The 17,660-nt window shown below is 36.2% G+C and overlaps 5 protein-coding genes across 6 annotated transcripts; 3 read left to right on the forward strand and 2 right to left on the reverse strand.

Moving 5' to 3' along the window:
* The first annotated feature begins 607 nt into the window (after positions 1 to 607).
* Positions 608 to 2,987, forward strand: Alg9 (alpha-1,2-mannosyltransferase Alg9). 2 transcript variants are annotated; one of them, XM_075289132.1, is made up of 5 exons: positions 608 to 823; positions 891 to 1,268; positions 1,330 to 1,544; positions 1,606 to 1,868; positions 1,924 to 2,987. In XM_075289132.1, exons 1-5 carry the CDS (start codon positions 705 to 707, stop codon positions 2,800 to 2,802), a joined length of 1,854 nt encoding a protein of 617 aa, XP_075145247.1. In that variant the 5' UTR covers positions 608 to 704; the 3' UTR covers positions 2,803 to 2,987. The 2 variants fall into 2 exon arrangements, with proteins under 2 accessions (XP_075145247.1, XP_075145248.1); XM_075289133.1 differs by having other exon boundaries at positions 608 to 817.
* A 356-nt stretch (positions 2,988 to 3,343) lies between these two features.
* Clbn (Nuclear export mediator factor NEMF homolog Clbn) lies at positions 3,344 to 6,504 on the reverse strand. The gene has a single exon (XM_075289131.1). The coding sequence runs from the start codon at positions 6,427 to 6,429 to the stop codon at positions 3,448 to 3,450; it is 2,982 nt and encodes a 993-aa protein (XP_075145246.1). The 5' UTR covers positions 6,430 to 6,504; the 3' UTR covers positions 3,344 to 3,447.
* A 2,574-nt stretch (positions 6,505 to 9,078) lies between these two features.
* mRpL51 (mitochondrial ribosomal protein L51) lies at positions 9,079 to 9,741 on the forward strand. Its single transcript, XM_075289134.1, has one exon. The coding sequence runs from the start codon at positions 9,178 to 9,180 to the stop codon at positions 9,712 to 9,714; it is 537 nt and encodes a 178-aa protein (XP_075145249.1). The 5' UTR covers positions 9,079 to 9,177; the 3' UTR covers positions 9,715 to 9,741.
* A 2,499-nt stretch (positions 9,742 to 12,240) lies between these two features.
* Mcm2 (DNA replication licensing factor Mcm2) lies at positions 12,241 to 15,472 on the forward strand. The gene is made up of 4 exons (XM_075289135.1): positions 12,241 to 12,399; positions 12,459 to 13,493; positions 13,557 to 14,648; positions 14,710 to 15,472. The coding sequence occupies exons 1-4, from the start codon at positions 12,394 to 12,396 to the stop codon at positions 15,229 to 15,231; spliced, it is 2,655 nt and encodes an 884-aa protein (XP_075145250.1). The 5' UTR covers positions 12,241 to 12,393; the 3' UTR covers positions 15,232 to 15,472.
* On the reverse strand, positions 15,427 to 17,484 carry LOC142220162 (putative ATP-dependent RNA helicase DDX55 homolog). Its single transcript, XM_075289136.1, has 3 exons — positions 17,314 to 17,484; positions 16,861 to 17,256; positions 15,427 to 16,803 (listed from the first exon to the last, which is right to left on the reverse strand). The coding sequence occupies exons 1-3, from the start codon at positions 17,413 to 17,415 to the stop codon at positions 15,487 to 15,489; spliced, it is 1,815 nt and encodes a 604-aa protein (XP_075145251.1). The 5' UTR covers positions 17,416 to 17,484; the 3' UTR covers positions 15,427 to 15,486.
* Positions 17,485 to 17,660: the final 176 nt, after the last annotated feature.

Here is a 17,660-nt window from a genome sequence, read left to right on the forward strand (position 1 = left end):
CTGTTTTGCAATATTGAGTTTATTTACAATGTAGAAAATGGAGTCGCAAAATGACTTTTTGGCAACTTTGTGATCTGTTGTCGGGCAAAACGAAAATACAAAAAAATTGAATAAAATTCTTTCTATAAGTTTCATTAAGGCCGGTATGCACCTCTAGCGAAAAATTTCATTCTCATAAGAAATGCATTGCTATTTATGCTAACGAAATTTTCGGTAGCGTTCAATTTCGTAAGCTGGTACGCACCTCTAATGAAAATAACAGGGTTGTCAAAAACATATTTTGGCAGCAAACATTTAATTTATTACAATCATTGTGTGCGTAAAAGTTTTAAAAGGTCTGTAAATAATAAACTATTTATTTGAGGAATATTTGGAACATATATTAACAATTTTTAAAAGCGATTAGCTGGTTTAAAATTTGTGTACACAGCCCTGTTTTTTTGTTGTAGACTTAAATAAATTTTTGCTACCGAAAATTTCGCTAGAGGTGCATACCGGCCTTTAACAAACATTTATTTTTGATTTTTGCAGCTGTTGCCGTAAGTCTACCATTTTATTGCACCATGAAACCATAACTCTATTGAAAATATTTAGACTTGGCTACCCTATATTCTTCCGTCCATTTTTTCAGCTGATACAATTCTACGACTGCAGGTTTTAGGAGATTCTCTGGAAAAAAATATAGTTTTATTTTCTTTGGAATAATGGCGCCTCCCGCTGCTAGACAGAGGTACAATGCCAATAAACAAGAGAATGCTTTGACCCGAAAACCGCCCAAGAAGCTTAGCTCAGGCGCATCCAAGAAGGAAAATAAAAAGTTGGTGTGATTAAATTATAAAACAACAACAACCGGCTTTAACATCTAATACATATATATATTTTTTTTCAAGTCCTACGAAAAACAATGAAAAGGACGTGAACGGTAGTTCTCCGGATAAAACAAATGTGAATGTTGTGCCATCTGTTCATACAGCCTTTAAGACTTTTGTAAGTGCCCGTTTATGTAGTGCTATCTGGGCGTACATATCTGACTGTGATGAGACCTATAATTATTGGGAACCCCTTAACTATATTATTAATGGTCACGGACTACAAACATGGGAGTATAGTCCACAGTATGCTTTACGTTCATATACATATTTGCTTTTACAAGGAGTCCCCGGATGGATTTATCAGAAAATTTTTAATCCAAATCCAGTTCTTATATTTTATATGGTGCGTTGCATGTTGGGTTTTGGTTGTGCGGTAATGGAGCGATTTATGTACAAGTGAGTATTTTGAATTATTATATGCAATAAAAGAATATAAAAACGAAACTGTATTTTTCAGATCTATTTGCCAAGAATTCGGGATACACATCGGTCGTTTGTGGTTAATTTTCCAGCTATTTAGTGTAGGCATGTTTATATCTAGTACGGCTCTTCTTCCCTCTTCTTTTGCAATGTATTTTGGCTGTTCAGCCCTAGCTGCATGGTGGACACAGAAATACCCTCTAGCAATATTTTTCGTGGCAATAGCATCATTATTGGGATGGCCTTTTGCTGGTGATATATTTAAATACAATTTTTATTGGATGTTTAGTTTAAAACTTATTTTATTCTGTAGGTCTTATAGGGGTGCCAATAGCCGTGGATATGCTGCTACGTAGACGTATGTTTAGGACTTTCTTTTTATGGGCAGGCATTTCGTTTGCTACTATAGCAATACCAATGATTGTCATAGATTCCACGTACTTTGGAAAAATTACCTTTGCACCTCTAAATATTGTCTTGTATAATGTCTTTACAAGCCATGGACCAAATATATTCGGAACAGAGCCATTAAGCTACTATTTGGTGAATGGCTATTTAAATTTCAATATTGTTTGGGTAAGTTCTTAATAATAGCACAGACTGAAAACAAACTTAATTTCTATAATTTCAGTTATTGTCACTGATTACACCAGTTATGCTGGTAATCGATTACTTTGTAGTACCCGCAAAGTCCAGCTCTACCCTACATTTTCCCCGTTACATCACTTTAGCACCGTTTTATCTATGGCTTTTGGTTTTCTTTACCCAACCGCATAAAGAAGAACGTTTCTTATTCCCAATTTATCCCTTAATATCTTTATGTGGAGCCATTACAGTGGATGTATTTCAACGCATTTTCTTCCGCCTGAAGACATTACTTGTCAACATGAAAAACTCCTCAAATGGAACGCATTATCTTGACCATTCCATGTTCATAGCCATATTGATAATGATAATTAGTACGCTTACAGGATTATCGCGTGTATTTGCATTATATCGTAATTATCATGCACCCATGGATCTCATGATGGAATTAACCCAATTCAAAACATCGCCTCAGTATAGGGCAGATCAGATCTATAACGTATGCATTGGGAAAGACTGGTATCGTTACCCAGGAAGTTTCTTTTTCCCTGCTCAAAATTTTAGATTACGATTCCTTAAATCGGAATTCAAAGGAATGCTGCCGGCTTATTATTCAGATGGCGAAAATGCCACGCAAATTATTCATCCCTATTTCAATGATATGAATCAAGAAGACCAACGTATGTATTTTCCCTATGAAGATTGCCATTTCTTGATCGATTTTGACGAAGGAAAGTATACCGATCTAGAACCCAGTTATTCCAAGCGTAGTAAAGATTGGACGATTATGAAGAGTTTACCATTTTTAATACAAGAAAAATCGCATCGTTTCTATAGAGCATTTTATATACCTTTCATCACTGATAATTATACATCTTATGGTAATTTTAATTTATTGAAAAGAAAAAAGATGAAACATAGTTAATTGCTTGAGATAGTTTTTGCAAGCATTTTTATTTGATATCTGGTTATGATTTCAATACATTGACAACGAATGATGTTTCATTTCAACATTTTGTAAATGTTTTATTTGTAAATACCAGAAATAACAAGACCGCATATATACAAGCCAAAGAATTAAGTAAAGAGAAAATATAAATCTTTTTTTTTTAAGAATTTGCACATTGTGTTCTCATTTTCGGATTTTAGTAAGATTTTACAAACGTTAAATAAAGTAAGGTGGGTGGCTGTTTTCACATACTTAAGGCTGATATACAAAATTCTTGTTATTACAACAGCTGGTCGCATATAACGGGTTGTTTATCCTATCGGTGGTTACAAATCAGATGATGAAAACGTGGCCGGTCATTAGACAATACATCTTTAGTGGTGATGAAGTCCAATACTAATTAGCACAACCCGATAAAAGATCCTCATCTAGATAAGAACTCATTGAAACATCCATATATAGAACTGGCATCCCTAATGTAGAACATTTTACAATAAATAATAAGAGACCCATGGTATCCAATTTGTCAACGCTGCTTTATTATAGGCAATATATTTTTACATTTTGATTTCTAGATCGATTATTTACATTACCTTGCTTAAATAACAATTTAATTTCAATTCATTTCTTAAATTTCTGCAATTGTGGTGCAGAGAGTTTTACTTTTCCAGGTATGTTGCGTGCTAAGGCTTCTTCTTTAATACTCTTTAGTAAATCCTTTTCGCGATTAGTACACATTTTGTCTTTTGAAAACATAGTTAAGGCGGTTTTCGCTGCTCGTCCACGTTTTCCAGTGCCGGGTGTGAGTTTTACTTTATACTTATAGTGTTGTATGGATTGGTACGGGGCAATCATAGGGATAACAAATAATAATTCGTCATCTTCAAAGGGCTGACCTGTTAGTGAATCAATCATGTCGACATCAGCACCTGTATTCTTCTCATCAGCATCATCATCATCTGGTTCCTGCATGGCCAAATTTTTCTGTTCGAAGGGTTGCTGCTTCGGTTTGTTATTCTTTAATGCCATAGCACATTCTTCCAATTTGGGATCTGTTACTGTTGCTGTTTTCTTTCCTGCAGATTTTAGAATTTCCATTCGCATTTGTCTTTCTTCTTCATCTTGATCCTTATATTTCGATCTGATTTTCTTTAGTTTTCCCTTTTGGCCTCGTTTGGCCTGGTTATTGCGATTTTCACTGTCTTCAGAAGCCTGTCTTTGGGCTTGCTGTTGCTGCGTCTTTCGTTCTTTCTCTTCTTTACGTTTCTTTGCATTCATCTGGTGTTTTTTACGAGATGGGGCTGCGGCTATAATCGTTGATTCTTCCTCTTCATTGGGTATTTCTAACGCCTGCGTTTGTTCCTTGTGTACCTCCTGCGCTTTTGATTTCTCTTCATTGTTAATTGTTATACGACCAGTATCGTGTTCAACTTTAACCTGTATATCTGGAAATTCAGAATGGGGATCTTCATTATCTTCCTCCAGTTCAACTTCAACTTCTTCCACATCTTCAAGTTTTTCGTTTTCAGTCAATACTTGATGTTCGTTGTTTTGTTGCTCCTCTTCAAAAGTGCGTACCTTTCTTTCACCACGATGTTTTTCTATGAAACTGTCTTCCAGTTTAAAAAGTAGTGTTAGACCCATTATCAGGTGACAGGAGGGCAGAAAGTTCTTCTTTCCACGTATCATAAAACTACCCGTACCAAGATATTCTCCCGTAGGCGCTGTTTTACTTACTTGATCACTACGCACCCAATAGGCATTCGTCACTACTTTTGCATCCCATGCTACACTGTAGGAAATAGCCATTGTTCCAGCCTCAATAAGAGTCTTTGGTGGAACATCAGCGCCACTCGGGTTGCGAACAATCACACTACTTGCACCTTGAATCTCTGCATGAACATAGATATCTGTCGGTCGCATATATCTCTTAACGATTAACTCATTCTGTTGGGCATCTCTTCCACCAATAACTAGAAAATTTTCTGAACTTATAAACCAATAGAATTTTTCAAACCAATAGACTTTGCGTGCTTTCGATATAGTTGAAATAGTCCTGACATCTTTCAATGTCTGCTGCGTTTTTCGTTCTGCAGATTTAAGGGCCTTTTGGGAGGCATCAATTGTTTTTTGCTCCTTTTGTGCTGCTGTCCTCTTAAGGTCATAATATTTCCGGGCATTTGCCCATGCAGAAAGTGCAAGGTCAACATCAACAAGAAGAGTTGAAAGGGAATTTTCCTGGTCTTCGTCGTCACTTCCGTATGGATCACTTAATTTCAGTGTAATGTGGTTTATTTCCAATTTCAACTGCTTAATAGATGCTGCTGTAGGATCACCATTTGCTTGGGCGGCTTTGACTAATTCGTGTATATCTGGCCATGACATTTGATTAGCAATCGCTGACCTTATGGCCAAAATAGCATTGTCTACAAGTAATTGATTAGCGGTAATTAATTCAGCTTTCTGTTTATCTTCTTCCTGGGCTTTGGTAAGATTCTCCAAACGCTTAGCATGGTCAAGCTTGACATTGGACAATTTTTTCAAAGCTTCCTTTTCTTGTTGCAAGGTTTTAATATCGATTTTTTGACCCTCCAATGTTGAGTAGAATTCGTCAACAGCCAGCATGAAAGTCTCAAAATTTGCAATAGGCTCGCCTTCATATTGGCAAAATATAAGAGGATGATATTCAACATTTTGGTAAAAATGTTCCACGTCGCCACCGCTCTGTTCGGTTGTTGGTTTCTCAACTTTTTTCTGCACTATATAGCCTTTGCTCGGTTTCTGACGTGCAGCTTGGAGTATTTCATGGCCTTCTTTTAGAGCGTGCATAAGATTTTGCAGGTCTGTTTCGATATTAAATGGTCTGGAATTAGCTTGTTTGGTAATATCGCGTTTGTTTTTATTTTTCTTCGATTTCTTTTGTTGTTCTGCATCATCTACTTTGTTGCCATTGTCGTCCTTTGCACCAATAAAACAGTTATCCAAGCCATGTTTTTTTAGAAGATGTTCCACCACAGCCGGGCCGCAGTCTATGAGGGACATAATTGTGTTTTTCATATTATACGAAGGTTCAGATGAATTAATGATCTCTATCAATTTCTCCTCGCTAGGCATATCCTCCTCTTGCTTGGCTCTATGCATAGGATATTTCTCACGAATAGCAAAACGTACGTCTTCACCTTCCTGGTGAGAACGTAATATATATGCTATTGTCATTTCATGGTCTGTTAGGATGATATTTCCTCTATCATAGAGTTCCAATATGATGTGATAAGCAGCTTCGCCCACTCCAAATTGAAAATCAACAATACGATCGGTTCCAATCTGCGAAAGTTTTTCCAAACGCTTGTTTTTCAAATGCTTCCTGAGTTTCATACTGAACCCCGAGGGCGCCATATTTTTGGGCCATTCGAAGGAAGTGGTATGAAATCGTATACCTGATTCGATCAGCAGCACTTTCTTATTTCCTTCTCCACCACCTTGAAGGCGTATCAAATATGTCTTATTATCGATATCATAAATTTGATTAACACGGAGTCCCACGAGACTCTGGAGCTCCGTGACACCACATATAATGTCAAAGGAATTAAAACGTAATTTCATTTCTTTGCTTTCTAATATCACAAAAATAGAACCAAAAATAATTTGTGACACGACACGCACCGAAAAAACAGCTGATTATAATTCATAAAAGATTGGCGAATGAGCAGGATTGCCAAATCTAATTTCTCATTCTGTATGATTAGATTCGAAGTCATTCGTATGGACCGTTCACATTTGTAGCTTTTAGCCACAATGTAAAATTCTATACAAACTAGGGCTGTCATTCGGGATCGATTTTTATATAAATCCCATGATTCGGGATTTCAAAATATAGAATCCGGGGTTCCCGGGATTTTTTTCGGGATCCCGAAATTTTCGGGATTTTTTAAATATTTTATGTAATAACAATATTTTATATACTAACAGCGCCAAAAAATTGTTGTACATTAAACCAATTTAGTTTAATTCAATTTTATTAACATAAAAATAACATGAGGGTGAATTAAAACCAATTACAAATTGCTATCATAGTAAACGAACACTTAGTCCAACTGAACAATATGAAGTAAAGAAAAACAAAAAATTATGAAAATTTTTATCTGATAAACACGATCTTGCCATCTTGTCGACGGACCTTTTATCATTGCTTTTTATTTTATGTGGCACAAATTGCATTTCACATGAACTCATTGTTCAAAGGAAGACCTTATCGTTAGTTCGATTTTTGATGAAATTGTGCTTTTTATAGTATATCCCTGCCAGCATTTCAAAGTTCCATTTCATCCTCATCGCTACCATAGACTCGTAAGTGACACTACAACAATCGCCAACTGTGATGGGGGAAGCGTATCAAAAAGTACGGAATGTACATAAAAACATTTTGCCATCACTATTGTTACAAGAGCATTTTATATTTTGTGAAACACCAAGCGCAACTAGCTTATTATAATTTATTTTAATAAAAACGAAAATTAAGTGTTAAAAGCATAGTTATTGCTCTTAAAATTGTGAAAGTTATATTGGTGAACAATTTTCGAATTCGAAATGGAATAGTGATAGTTTTTCAATTATTTTTTCAGAAACGCTGCCTCCATCGAGAATAAACAAACTGGCTGATGGACGCTGCAACATGTAACTTGCTACTTTTAACACAACATCGTTCTTTTATGAATGCAAAATATTATGTTAAATGTGATGTGATAGTCGTATAAATGTTATATTTATAAGAATTTATAAATGTTTAACCAAATCAATAAACACTTAAACCCTGCCAACATTTTTTGAATTTGGGGGCGCTTCTGAGAATCCCCACTTCGTCGAAAACAATCATATACGACATCAAAAACTCGTCGGAAAAGCGCCGTCACTATTGAGAAGTTGTACCACGCCAAGTTACTGCGAAAAAGTTTCTTATCAGTGCAATATTAGGTGCCTATTTAGATCAATTTCGAAGGACGCCAATAAGAACCCCTGCAAACTATCAGAAAAAGTGAATTTTAACGTAATTGTAGAAGAATCATTGTGGTCAAGGAAAACACGATTGTGTAGATGTTTATTGATTTGATTAAACATTTATAATTTCTTATAAATATAACATTTTTCGGTTTATCTCATCACATTTAACATAATTTTTTGCATTAATAAAAGAATGATGTTGAGTTTTAAGTAGCAAGTTACATATTGCAGCGTCTATCAGCCAGTTTGTTTATTTTCGATGGAGACAGCGTGCCTGGAAAAATATTTGAAAAACGATCACTTTATTCTATTTGGAAAGTCGATAATTGTTCGCCATATACCTTTCACAATTTTAAGCGTAATATCTATGTTTTCAGAACTTTATTTTCGTTTTTATTTAAATAAAATATAAGAAGCTGGTTGCGCTTGGCGTTTCACAAAAAATAAAATGGCTCTTCTAACAGTAGTGATGGCAAAATACTTTCATGTACATTTTGTACTTTTTGATATGCTTCCCCCATCACAGTTCGCGATGGTTGTGGTGACATTTACGAGTCTGTGGTAGTGAAGAGGATGAAATGGAACTTTGAAATGCTGGCAGGGAACATTCGTGTTTTACTTGAACACAATAATTCTTTTACAACTATCTTAAAATACACTTTTTCTGATAGTTTGTAGGGACTCTTAATGACGTCGTTCTAAATTTATCTAAAATGGCACCTAATAATTACACTTATGCGATACTTTTTTGCAGTAATTTGGCGTGGTTTTGGATATTTTATATGACTGTTTTCAACGTGGTGGGGATTCTCAGAAGCGCCGTCAAATTCAAAAAATGTTGGCAGGGATAACTCATGTATAATACATTCTTACTCAAGGTGTACCATAAATGTTTATTAACTCAATTTGTCGGGTATGAAATCTAAGGGCCGTTTGCGCTGAATGAAGATTCCAATTTACTAATAAATAATGCTAAAAAAACACCAATGAAATAAATTGGAATAAGTTTTTCGGGATCCCGAAAAATCCCTTGATTCAAAATAAAAAAAATTACGGGATTAATCCCGTCCCGAAAATCCCGGGATTTCGGGACGGAATTTATCCCGGGGACTGCCCTAATTTCTCAATGGTATTTGTAAATCAGTGTACTAATAATAATTAATCCATTTCATTCCCATAGTGTAAATGGGACATTGGTAGGACTACCATCTTTGAATCAGCTGTAACACTTGTTATTTGTTGGGTCGTCTATGGTGCCCTTAAGTTGTTCCACTGTTGTTTTTTTGCTGCAAACAGCAGTAGAACGAATTATCTAATTGCTGGAAACACGGTTTTGACCAAATAGTTAACAAAATGTCCATAATAAATAACATTATTAGGACAACAATGTCGAAATTGTGCAACGCTCCAGCCGCACTGATGAAATCATCGTCTGACAAAATTTCTGGGCCAGTAGTAATTCATAGTCGGTGTCTTTCATGGGAAGAGAAGAGAGCACGAGGGCCACTAGTGCGCCGGTATGGATACAAGGATCATATATTGCAAGGTGGTTTGTTGCCTCACTGGGACAATGGTCAAAAATTGCCTATGCCAGTATATCGTCCCAAGAATCCTTGGACTTCAAAGCGAGCCTTGTTTGGCCAAAATGATTACATTGATATATTGGGAAATGACCGTTTGCATCCCACTAAAGTGTTGTATTCAGTACCATCGTGGTTGCGAGGCGTATCTGGAAATGAATATCAAGTATTGTTGCGGAAACGTAAAATGTTGTCGAAAACAGTTGCTCCAATAGCCCGGCCAACAAAGTGGAGGCAGATGGAGAAGCGTATATTGTATTTGTACAAATTTTTGAATCGCAAGACAAAGACGGGTTATTCTAAGCAATAAAGCTAAAAAAAATTTGTTTTTTCGTAATTTTTTTTATGTCATTTCCACGTACTGAAAAAATTTGTAAAATAGTATGGCTTAGGAAGGTGAGTTGCTGTATTCGAATTGATATACTAGTTCGGGAAACTGCCCTCCAGGAAGGCAAAAGGTTTTCAGATATGGATTTCAAATGTGTCAATTCATTAATTTTCCCTTTTATATGATCCATTTTTATAGTGTCCATACTTGTAGTTGTTTTACCATAATCTTTTTAAAGCGTGTCGTATCTTAAGAAGTCTTCAATTATGGTCTAACCGTTACAATTTTTATTAAAGATGCTTTCCAGAATTTCATTTGCGGTATAATCAACTAACGCGAATTCAGTATTAGGCCAGAAAGGCTTTGCTAAGAATTAACTTAGCTCATATATACCGTAATCGAAGAGTCAGAAGATCGTCTCTAATATTCATAGTGAGAAATTGTGGACTATTGTCGAAGCCGTTTTAAGATACAGCAAGGTTTTAGAATATGCAGCAGGAAAGATCGTCTCTAATATTCTTAATGAGAAATTGTAGATTATTGTCGAAGACATTTTAAAATAGAGTAAGAATGCATAGAATCTATATGTCAAGGTGAAAACCGGTTAATGGCCACTAAAGTGCAATAATTGTTCAGTGAATAAAGAAGAATATGCATAATTATCATAATTGGAGTTTCATTAGTTTTATTGCTGGTTAATTTAACCCTAGACAGACATCTTTCGCTTTTCGCGTTGATTACTTACTTCGGGCCTTTTGGAGAAGCAAATTTCAAATCATGCTAAAATTGATCAATATCCAGGTTAGTCATATGTTTGAAGGAGACGGTAGAGACAATATTGTCCATCCGTAACACATTTTTGTAACCAAAGTCCAGGTCGCAATTTTAGTTCAATCGACATCAAATGTAGCACAGGGTCAGAATAAAAACCTATTGATTTTGGAAGAAATCGTTTCAGTTTTAGTTATAGCTCCCATATATATCTTTAGCCCGATATACCAGAAGCCAGAATTTGTGCTTTGAATTTTGCACAAGGAGTGCAATTTATAGTTTCGTAAAGTGTGCTGAATTTGGTTTATCGTTTAAAATACCCATAAATATGTTTTTTCGATTTCAAAAATTGCCAAAATATCCACATTTTTCTTGCAAAATCGAAGACGCGTAAAACATACCCTATTCAAAATATATGTCAAAATATTAAGATAAGTTTCATAGAAAAAAAGGAATAACCAAAGGCTTTTAAGAACATGGACATGTGAAAATAACATACAATTTTTTCCCCTTTGCGCTCGCGGTAATTATTTGGACAAACGTTGCATATATGTGAATTTCGAATAAATGTGAATTTCTAGTTTCCATGGTAACTGTCAAACTAAAACATCTCAACCCGGTGTGAACGGTGAAATGTTTTGGAAAAACGAAAGAGGAAAACGAGTCGGTGGGAACATAGCATTAGGCTCGAAATCTACTAAAAGTGGATTTGAAATCCCATTTTATAAGGCAACTGACAGTTGAAATCTAGTTAAAGTAGATTTTGAATGTGTAATGTGTATGAGGTTTAAGGCAAATGACAGTTTAAATCTAGTAAGTGGATTTTGGAAGTGTAAAGGTGGGTATTAAGTTCGAGTTTAGCCGCTAAAATCGCTAAAGTGAAAACTAAATCAGTAAAAAACGGCATAGAATTATAAATATTTGTTGCAAATTTTATTATAACTTGATGGGGAATACCCCAAAGCATATTTTTACAAAGTTTGTATTCCTTAAGGTGGATTAATTAAAAAAAAACGGCATAGAATTATAAATATTTGTTGCAAATTTTATTATAACTTGATGGGGAATACCCCAAAGCATATTTCACAAAGTTTGTATTCCTTAAGGTGGATTAATTAACAAAAGTAATCGTGAAAAAATGGCGATTTTAGCGGCTGAACTCGAACTTAATACCCACCTTAAAAACGTAATTTTTTCACGATTACTTTTCTTTAATAATCCATTTTAAGGAATACTAACTTTGTGAAAATTTGCTTTGGGCTTTTCCCCATCAAGTTATAATAAAATTTGCAACAAATACGTATAATTTCATGCATTTTTCTTACTGATTTAGTTTTCACTTTAGCGATTTTAGCGGCTAAACACGAACTTAATACTCACCTTTAATGTGAATATATAGTTTGCGATGTCGTTTTATGTTTTTGTTTGATGGATAGGGACACATGTAGGTACTTTAACATATTTAGGCATCATCATCCAAATTTCCGTGGGATATTTTAATTATATTCTAATGGTCTTTTGATTACTAAAATTAATTTGAAGATCTGAAATTAATTAATTAATTGTTTGAAAAACATTTGAATTTTTGCATTTTTCAAGTGATTGTGTTTATTGGGATTGTATTGAAGATATTGGGTACTCATTTAATTGTAACGAGTAGTCAAAAAATTAGTCAGTAACGAGTACTTGTAATCAAATACTCGTTACTTTCCCAACACTATTTTGCGCGCCAAATTTATTATTAATTCGCGTGTATCAAGTTTGTTGTGATTGAGAAAAATTCATTACATTGTGCATCTCGCTGGTGATTGCAGGCAAATACCAAGCACTCCGTTCGTTATTGTTAAGTTTTGTAATTTGTTTATTGTTGAATAAAGCTGCATAGCAAGAATGGCTGTAAGTATTTCTAAATTTGTTGGGAAAATCTTGCAGCAATCATATAAATTTCTTTATAGGATTTGCCTAGTTCACCGCCTCCAGCTACTCCCAGCGATGCTGTGGATAGGCGTGATTTACGTGCCGCCATGACTTCTCCGGTGGGTGACTTCGAGCCATTTGAAAATGAAGATGAAATTCTGGGTGATCAAACCGTACGAGACGAAGAGGAAGAAGATGGAGAGGAATTGTTCGGCGATAATATGGAAAATGATTATCGCCCCATGCCCGAATTGGACCACTATGATCCTGCAATGCTGGACGACGAAGAGGATTATTCGGAAATGTCCCAAGGGGAACGTATGGCAGCCGAAGCGGAGATGAGAAGACGTGATCGTGCCAAAGGTATACATCGTGATGATCGCGATCTTGGATTTGACCAGAGTGATGATGAAGATGATGTGGGTCCAAGAGCAAAACGAAGGGCTGGAGAGAAGGCAGCAGCTGGGGAAATGGAAGATGCCGAAATGGTTGAATCGATTGAGAATTTGGAAGACACCAAGGGTCACTCGACCAAGGAATGGGTCAGTATGTTGGGTCCCCGCACAGAAATTGCAAATCGTTTCCAGTCCTTCTTGCGTACATTTGTCGATGACCGAGGTGCCTATACCTACCGCGATCGCATAAGACGCATGTGCGAACAGAATAAATCGTCATTTGTAGTTTCCTATACCGATTTGGCTAACAAGGAGCACGTTCTGGCTTACTTCTTACCCGAAGCACCATTTCAAATGTTGGAAATATTTGACAAAGTCGCCAAAGATATGGTATTGTCAATTTTTCCAACTTACGAACGTGTAACCACTGAGATACACGTGCGTATTTCCGAGTTGCCATTGATTGAAGAGCTGCGTACGTTCCGAAAATTACATTTGAATCAGTTGGTTAGAACTTTGGGCGTTGTTACAGCCACTACTGGTGTTCTGCCTCAATTGTCGGTAATTAAGTTCGATTGCGTGAAGTGTGGCTATGTTTTGGGTCCTTTTGTGCAATCACAAAATACTGAGGTGAAGCCTGGCTCTTGTCCGGAATGTCAGAGTACAGGACCATTTTCTGTAAGTAATTCTATTTGCATGGCCCTTGTACAGATTTTAAATAATTTAAATTTTCAATGATAGATAAATATGGAGCAAACACTTTACCGCAATTATCAAAAAATTACTCTTCAAGAATCACCTGGTCGTATTCCTGCTGGTCGTATTCCCCGCAGTAAAGATGTCATCCTTTTGTCCGATCTTTGTGATCTCTGCAAACCAGGGGATGAGCTCGAAGTTACCGGAATTTACACAAACAACTATGATGGCTCTCTTAATACGGATCAAGGCTTTCCCGTTTTTGCCACTGTTATCATAGCCAATCACATAGTTGTCAAAGATTCTAAGCAAGTAGTACAATCCCTAACAGATGAGGACATTGCTACTATTCAGAAGTTGAGTAAAGATCCTAGAATAGCTGATCGTATTATAGCTTCAATGGCTCCATCGATTTATGGTCATGATTACATCAAAAGAGCCTTAGCATTGGCACTTTTTGGTGGTGAATCGAAGAATCCGGGTGAGAAACACAAGATCAGAGGAGACATAAATTTGTTGATTTGTGGTGACCCAGGTACTGCCAAGTCTCAATTTTTAAAATATACTGAGAAGATAGCTCCTCGCGCTGTATTTACAACTGGTCAAGGTGCTAGTGCTGTGGGTTTGACTGCTTATGTAAGACGTAACCCCGTTTCCAAAGAGTGGACACTGGAAGCTGGTGCTTTAGTTTTGGCAGATCAGGGAGTATGTCTTATCGACGAGTTCGATAAAATGAATGACCAAGATCGTACTTCTATTCATGAAGCCATGGAACAACAATCTATTTCCATTTCAAAAGCTGGTATTGTGACCTCTTTACAAGCGAGATGTACAGTTATTGCAGCTGCAAATCCAATTGGAGGTCGCTACGACCCTTCAATGACATTCTCCGAAAATGTAAATTTGTCAGAACCCATTTTGTCCCGTTTCGATGTTTTGTGTGTCGTAAAGGATGAATTCGATCCAATGCAAGATCAACATTTGGCAAAATTTGTTGTAAACTCGCACATCAAACATCATCCATCAAGTGAAAATGAAATTGATGATTCGCAACCTAATTCCGTAAACGAAATACCGCAAGAACTATTGAGACAATATATTGTTTATTCCAAAGAGAACATTAGACCTAAGATTACGGTAAGTAGTTAAAGCTGACTGCTGTAGCAAATGATATTTATTGATAAATTTTCCCTTATAGAACATTGATGAGGACAAAATAGCCAAGATGTATTCCCAATTGCGTCAAGAGTCATTTGCCACTGGATCTTTACCAATAACAGTCCGACATATTGAAAGTGTTATTCGAATGTCCGAGGCCCATGCTCGAATGCATCTGCGTGAAAATGTTATAGAAGCCGATGTCAGTATGGCCATACGCATGATGTTGGAATCATTTATCGAAGCCCAAAAATTCAGTGTTATGAAGAAGATGCGGGCAACCTTCCAAAAATATTTAGCCTTCCAGAAGGATCATTCCGAACTGCTATTTTTCATATTGCGTCAGCTTACTTTAGATCAGTTGGCCTATATACGATGCAAAGATGGTCCTTCGGCAACTCATGTCGAAATTATGGAAAGAGATTTGATGGAGCGAGCCAAGCAATTGGATATTTTCAACCTGAAACCATTCTACGAGTCGGAAATTTTCAAACAAAATGGTTTTGCATACGATGCGAAGAGGCGTATTATTTTGCAGATAGTAACAGAAGCTGCAGTATAATTCGCTTAAATCTCTAATTATTTTAAGTTTATATTCTCTATTGTGAGAGTAAATACATAGTTATAAGCTAAGTATTCAAGATTTATGAAAATTGTTTATATTTTCCTTGTTTCTCTTACCCTGTTTTTTTTTATTGAGACGACTTTTATAGATTTAAAACCAATCTCACTTTGGTAAAAAAGTTTGAACAAATGCTTAATGGTCTATTACTATATTTACAATAAAAAACAATTTTAAATAACTTAATTGCGTTTATTATTCGTCGTCTATACCCATTTCCTTGTTGAAATCTTCTTCGGATATTTTATTTTTCTTGAGTCTTTTAAATAGCCGAATGTCGTTGGCTAATTCATCCAAATCTTCTTGGGTATATTGAGGTTTACGTTTCTTCGCTTTTGAGCCATTCGCCGCTTCGTCGGCCTTTTTGCGTTGTTTCTTTGCTTTCCTTAGCTCTTTTTTGGTCTTTGAATCCATTTTCGCCTTTTTTGTTTGTTCCCAAGATTCAGTTGCCTTTTTGTGCTTCTTTTTGCCTGGCCATTGACCAGTTTCTTCATAGGTTTTAACTTTTTCCAAACGGGCCTGCTCTTTTTGTGGATTCTTGTATGTTAGTTTGGAAATATCTACATCGAAATCTGGTCCAACAAAATTGTCAGCATTTAGGGTTTTAAGTTCGGGCATACGAGGCATTTGCAATAAACCATAACCGGTGGCTGCCTTGCCCAAGTCCATGTCCTTTAAACGCAATATAGCATTGCATTCGTGTTTACTATAGGCTTGAATATGAGATACAAATGCTCTCACAGCTTTATCATATATACCCTTGTCCGATACTTGCAACTTGTGTAACTTATTTAGAGTTGCTTTCAATTCTTCTTTTTTGTATCCATCGTCATCCATGAGATTTAATTCCACTTTTTGATTGATTCTCAAAAAGGTCACATATGCATCTTCACTGGGTAGAAGAAATACTAAAGCATTACCATCGTTCTCTTGGCGAGCTGTTCGACCAACTCGATGAACGAAACTCGCAGCATTGGATGGCGGATCCCATTGCACTACCCAATCTATTTCTGGAACATCCAAACCACGCGCCAACACATCAGTGCATAGTAGGATGGCTTTGTTGTCTTTTCGGAACCTTTCGATGACATTTTTACGTTTGTTTTTCATTTTACCATGTATACCGAGTATAGTCCGCTGCTTTACAAAATGCGGCATTACCTCTGACCAGTATTCTACACATGCACATGTGGGAAAGAAAACCATTACTTTGCAATTGTTCGTTTTAGGGGATTTGAGAAAATGCAGTAAAGCTATAAACTTTTCATCAGCCTCAATTATTTGGTAGAAATTTTGCAAACGTACTGGTGTATTAATTGTAGATTTCTCTTTGACGGCCACTAAAACGGGATTACGAAGACCAGCTCTTATGAGATCTGTAACTTCGGTTGTTTGAGTTGCGGAGAAGAGACCAGTTCGTCTCTGACGGGGTAAATAGGCTAAAATGTTGTTGATGGTTGCTTTGAAGCCCAAGTCTAATAAACGGTCAGCTTCGTCGAGTACTAAAAATTCCTAAATATTATGGAACCGTTAACTTGTTATATCAATTTCAATTGTCTATGCACTTACCAAACTTTTAACTCTTGCGGCCAAGTTTAATGCGCCCTTACGTTGAAACAAGTCCTCCAGTCGGCCAGGTGTGCAAACCAATACATTGGGACCATCGGATATCAGTGATTTTATATCATCTTCTATACTATTACCACCAACAATTAGCTTTTGCTTAATAAATGATAGTTTATCATGCTCCAGAAATTGTTCCAAAACTTCAGATATTTGTACAGCTAGTTCCCGTGTAGGAGATATGATAATTGCACCGATTTCCTTGGGTAGCCATGGTGTTTCCTTATGACGTCTTTGTAACATCTCCAAAAGGGGAACAATGAATGCTAGCGTCTTACCAGAACCAGTAACAGCTTCAGCGGAAACATCTTTCCGGGCTAATAACAAAGGGATCGTAGCAGTCTGAAAAATGAAAGAACAATCATGTCTATGTTATTATTCATATTCAGGTGGACTTACTTGGACCGGGGTCATTAGGTCGAAATTCATATTTTGAATAACTTCCAATACGGGCTCCGACAAGGATGGATTGTTTAGTGATGTCCATTTTTTACGAGACATTTAATTTTGATTTTATTTATTTATGAGTTTTGGGTGTTTGTTTTGATTTGTGCTAACACGTGGTAATGTTGCCAACTTTTCCAAAATGAGTTTTTATGTGGAGATTTGAGCGTGTTTGAATAAGGTTGCTTCTTTTAACCCTCTAATGCATAATCCCGCCTTTAGGCAGGCTTCGTAAAATCAGGAAGCTTTTAGTAAAACGCACCTTAAGACAACAAAAATGGATAAAATAAAAAGAGAACTTA

This window comes from Haematobia irritans, chromosome 1 (genome assembly GCF_050003625.1).
Source record: "Haematobia irritans isolate KBUSLIRL chromosome 1, ASM5000362v1, whole genome shotgun sequence".
NCBI lineage: Eukaryota > Metazoa > Arthropoda > Insecta > Diptera > Muscidae > Haematobia > Haematobia irritans.